This window comes from Quercus robur, chromosome 2 (genome assembly GCF_932294415.1).
Source record: "Quercus robur chromosome 2, dhQueRobu3.1, whole genome shotgun sequence".
In the NCBI taxonomy this organism is placed as follows: domain Eukaryota; kingdom Viridiplantae; phylum Streptophyta; class Magnoliopsida; order Fagales; family Fagaceae; genus Quercus; species Quercus robur.
This window is the reverse complement of record NC_065535.1, coordinates 13,820,383-13,825,773: the sequence shown is the minus strand read 5'-3', so window position 1 is coordinate 13,825,773 and position 5,391 is coordinate 13,820,383. Positions and strand designations below refer to the sequence as shown.

General features: G+C 38.4%; 1 protein-coding gene across 1 annotated transcript; it reads left to right on the top strand.

The window, feature by feature from the left end:
• Nucleotides 1-2,023: 2,023 nt before the first annotated feature.
• LOC126712486 (ornithine decarboxylase-like) lies at nucleotides 2,024-3,438 on the top strand. Its single transcript, XM_050411824.1, has one exon. It carries the CDS (start codon nucleotides 2,085-2,087, stop codon nucleotides 3,327-3,329), a length of 1,245 nt encoding a protein of 414 aa, XP_050267781.1. The 5' UTR covers nucleotides 2,024-2,084; the 3' UTR covers nucleotides 3,330-3,438.
• Nucleotides 3,439-5,391: the final 1,953 nt, after the last annotated feature.

Sequence of the window (5,391 nt, the reverse complement as noted above, 5' to 3'; positions counted from 1 at the left end):
TGGAAGTTGTCTCAAACTTACCTTCATTTATTGTGAATGAGTGTTTATATAGTGTGCTCTTGAAGCGGTTACTTGTCTCGTAACTTCCCCTATATTTGAGGAAGTCAGAAGGTTCAGGGTTAACTTTCACAACTGTTATAGGAGTTTGAATATTCAATTTTATATTCTATAACTGTCGTTGGAAGTTAAGTACTTAGTAGGAAGTTATAGCGATGAACTAGGATTTTACTCATGGCTCGAAATAATAACACACGATTCAACTCACTAACTCTTGTAGATAAATCTTTTTGGAATTTTTTCCCAAGTGTCGGAGGTCGTCCATGTGCTTTCCTCATGGACGACCCATATGCCTATGGACAACCGTCCTACTAGGTATAGCCATTCTTGTCTTCTTGACCTAGACGACTCTCATAGACGAATTGGAGTTGATTCAATTTTCAGTTCACTATCAAAAATTATGTTTAATTTTAAATACATTGATATGCTAGTTACTAATTAACACGTACGTTTTTCATATGTTAATGAGTCATGATCAGTGTTGAATAATTTTCCCTGGTATCCCTAATTCCGTATTAAATTCAAAGGGTAGACATTGACAGAGATAAAAGAATGGACAATTCTAGAATGGAGGCTTTACCACTTTGTTAACAATTTGACATTCATAGCAGTTTTACTTTTATTTCTATCTAAAACGAATAAAACGAAAGATATTTTATTTCTTTTGAATTAGAGTTTCATACGTCACTCATTATGTCAACCGGAATGTACCCTTTTCGTACCTACCCGATTGTTTTAGGATCCCATAGTTTTCCTAATCAATTTTTTTCTAAAACCGTCTAAAATGTTTGTTGAATTTTTCAAAATTAGAAGGGTCTTTACGATTTTTGTGCAATAACACTTTTTTCTCAATTTTGATGCCGTAGATTATGAATTGTTATTTTATAGTTTATCACTTTTTACTAATTCATATTTTTTCTATTATTTACAATTAATTACATCAAAATTATAACAACAATTAAGGCACGAAAGTTGTGTCAATGAATTCATGATGAGATCTTAGGGTTAATTTAGTAGTTTTCAAAATCTCATAATATTTATTAAATTTTGAATTTGAAACTTCTTATCAACATCTTAAAACCACCCTTAAGGAATTATTTTTAATAACTTGGTATGTAAAATTGAAAAACTGCATACAGCTGAGAGGATCGCACGTTTATTCAAGATTATAACAAACAAAAGTTGTGTCGGCGAATTCACGATGAGATGAAATGTACCAAAACCACAATTGACATAAGTACTGACATATGAAACTCTGATTCAAAGAAAGAAAATATCTTATTGGCCTGGCGTGTGAAAACTTTTTGGCATCTTTACGCATCCTCAATGTAAATGGGATATGATTTGAGATAGGGAAGGGAATCATGGTTTTTACACATAAGCTTGAATTCGCTCCTCACACGTTATTTCCGCGGTCAGGACTCAGAATCAATTCGAACATACTACAATGCTGCAAGCTGGCCCACTAGAGTTTTAATCCCACCCAAAATTCTTTGTATTTCTTAAATTAATCAAACATTTCACATTCCCCTCTCATTTCAACCTTTGCCATTCCCTTCTCTCTTATATCAAATTTAATGAAGTTATTTTGTACATTCACTACACTTTTTTTTCTTTTTAGAGTTTCAACCTTCACTCCTCCCGATAATAACTCTTTATTACCAGACCAAAATATCAATTAGTTTTTTATATAAACAGAAATTGAACTCTAAATCCCTTTTAACGATCACATAACCTAAATTACTATTTACAAACAAATTAACCCCATTTGGGAACTTTGTGCAGATTCTATTGCGCTCAAAAGATAACTCAATTATAGACCTCTTTTTCCCGCCCCCCAATTATAGACCTCTTTTCTCGTCCCCTTTTTTCCACCAAATAGCAAGTCGGTGGTGGTGATGCCCAAAGCCCCCCTCTCTACCTAATTAGTATATATATCTTTCAAGTCTATGATATATTCTCTCAACTCTCCAACCATAATTCTTACTTTCCTTTTCTCTTTTACCACCTTTAACTCATTCCTAGCCATGGGGTCAAGCTCCAAGAGCCTCCAAACTATATTGGGTACACCAGGGGTTAGGGGTAAGAGGGTTACAGCCTTATCAAAAGATGGATTGACTGATTTTATTCAAACCATCATTTTCAGCAAACAAGAAACCAAAGAACCCTTTTACGTGCTTGATTTAGGTGCAGTCACCACTCTCATGGATAGGTGGACCCGGGCTCTCCCTGTGGTTCGACCCTATTATGCTGTCAAGTGCAATCCAGACCCAGCTTTCCTCGGCACCATGGCCGCTATGGGGTCAAGTTTTGACTGTGCTAGTCGAGCCGAGATTGAGTCCATTTTGGCACTAGGAGTTTCTCCAGATCGGATCATCTTCGCCAATCCTTGTAAAGCCGAGTCTCACATCAAATACGCAGCGAGTGTTGGCGTTAACCTAACAACTTTTGATTCGAGTGACGAAATCGAGAAGATCCGAAAATGGCACCCAAAATGTGCTTTACTCATTCGGATCAAAGCTCCAGATGATGGTGGAGCACGCTGCCCATTAGGTCCCAAGTACGGTGCACTTCCTGAAGAGGTTGCACCACTCCTCCAAGCCGTTCAGGCTGCACGACTCACCGTAATTGGTGTCTCTTTCCATGTTGGGAGTGGGGCCACAAATTCACGTGTCTACCAACGAGCCATAGCGGCAGCTAAAACAGCCTTCGATACAGCTACACAGCTTGGCATGCCTCGGATGCGTGTGCTGAACATCGGGGGTGGATTTATGCCTAACACACAATTTAGTGAAGCGTCTTCATCTGTGAAAGCGGCTCTACAATCATATTTTGGCAACGATTCAGGTTTAACTGTCATTGCCGAACCAGGCCGGTTCTTTGCCGAATCGGCTTTCACATTGGCCACTAACATTATTGGAAAGCGTATTAGGGGTGAGCTCAGAGAGTACTGGATTAACGACGGGATATACGGGTCCATGAACTGTCTACTATATGACCATGCAAACATCACGTGCAAGGCTCTCGCATGCACTACAAATCGTGCCAACCCCACGTGCAAAGGAGCTAGGACATACAGTTCGACGGTTTTTGGTCCCACGTGCGATGCGCTTGATACGGTTTTGACCGGTCACCAGCTGCCGGAATTACAAGTCAACGATTGGCTTGTGTTCCCAAATATGGGTGCGTATACGGCGGCGTCTGGATCCAACTTCAATGGGTTTCACACTTCCTCCATTTTGACTTACCTTGCCTTCTCTGATTCAAATTAGTAGCTTTTGTACTGCTATCTCGGTGACTGGAAGGTATAAATTGCTTATTATCTTTCAATAATGCATTGCACTTGAAAGTGAATAAAATTTAAGCAAGTTAGTTATAAAATGTTTTGACTTGCTTCATATTTAAACTTTTCGATGTCAAAGGTCGTGTAACTGAATTGGCACCTCCTTTTGTACAAAGTATTTGGAGGTCCAGAGGAGAAAGGGTTCAAACTGCGGAATTAGCAGCATGTTGTAATTAATTCTAAAAAAAAAAAAAAAAACTTTTCAATAAATAATTTTGTAAGGACTCAATTCGCGACGACCCCAAGATGATACTGGGCTCGTACGTAGAGAGGGTCCAAACAATATCATTTGTAGAGCGTGGATTTGAAAGGTTAGGCCTTGGTCACTGGTCGGTGGATAACCATGGTGTTCATACAAAAGTAAGCCATGTTCGCTTCGAGGAGTCTTTTTCCTCAATACGGTCTGGGAGGCTCTGGTTCTTGGCCTTTTTTCCCAGCCCCCTTTTCTTAGCGCATCAACCTTTACATTATATAGCCCTTCTTGGTTGATCCTAGCCCTCCACTTGTTGATCAGGCAGGTGCCTACTTAAGTACCCGTCCCATCGGCCGCCTCCCCTTACTTTTTGTTAGTTGCGATGACCGAAACCACCCTATTCAGGCGTCTTTTCTCATTAATATGGTTAGGACGTTTGCGGGCACATTTAATGCAGAGGGAATGTATTTACCTTGAACCAGTTCCACACCGTACCCCCACGTGGGTCCCATTCTACTCGCCTCTTCTTCAGGGGGCTTTTTGGGGGCAGCCTTCAACGAGATGTTTCTCTTCCCTTTGAAGTCTTGGAATGCCGAGGACAGGGTCATCCTCGGCTGTGCCCCCAGGCTATTCGGCCTTTCCCTATTCGTCCTCGGCAAATACCTTCCTCAGCACAGGCCCTGGGCCCTAATAGAGCGTGGGCCGGATCATAAGTTCTCTGTCCCCACAAATTTCTTTTCAAATTTAAAATATATATATATAATTATGTAACAAAGTGTAAAAAATTATTCTCGCCTTTTCCAAAGAAAGACAAATATAAGACAATTAGAAAATCGGAAGGTAAGGCTATTATTTAAGAACATGGAATAAAAACTTTTACGTTATGCTTAACTTGTGGTGGTAATAGCTCCCACGGATAGTGATGTCTTTTATTTACTTCGAAAATTTTTCAATAGCAACTTGCGAGAGTGCTTTCATGGAACTATTGTATTTGCAACGGTTCATATTTCTTTATTCAATTGGCGAAGAGGCCAGATAATTTCAACCAATACCAATCACACACAACTCAAACTCAATAGATTAACTTTAATCCAAATTAATTGAAGAAAGAAAGGCATCTAATCAAGATTGTTAAATCGTATAATTTACATATGATAATCTCTCTTCTTCTTCTTTTTTTTCTTTTTTTGCAAACATATGATAACCAATTTAATGACTAAAATATGTGCATCAACGGTCATGATAAATTGATGTAAAACTCAAAAAAAAAAAAAAAAAAAGGAACACAAAAGCTCAATTGGTTAATACATTCTATTGTTTCCAATAAAAATATGCAAGATTTAAATCCTCCCACCTCAATTACTATTGAATTGTGAAAAGCCTTCGAAGTGACACTTATGGCCAAGATAGAGAAATTCATTTTGCAGGTGTATTCATGCAAATTCTACAGATTTAACATATAAATCCATACGTTTCTCAACACCCAAAAAAAAAAAAAAAATCGAATGACACAACAATGACCAACTTCCATCAGTAGATTCTGGAACATTAAAATCAGTTATTGGGTTCCACACTCAACCATTTTGATTTACCTTGCCTTCTCCCATCAAAGTGTCCTGAAGGTATACAAAGCCATTTCTAGTCAAATACGTATTTGATCTACTAGAAGTGGCTTTGTATACTACTCTTTAATGGTTCTGATGATAGGGAGATACTTCTAAAATGGCTTCGTGTAGTTGCATCGAAATAAGGAGTTCTTGGTAAGGATGTAAAATGTCTAAAGGTCTATTTGAGATCT

What these genes read in the sequence shown, in the direction of transcription:
- LOC126712486 (XM_050411824.1), top strand. Translation starts at nt 2,085, where the DNA reads ATGGGGTCAAGCTCCAAGAGCCTCCAAACTATATTGGGTACACCAGGG.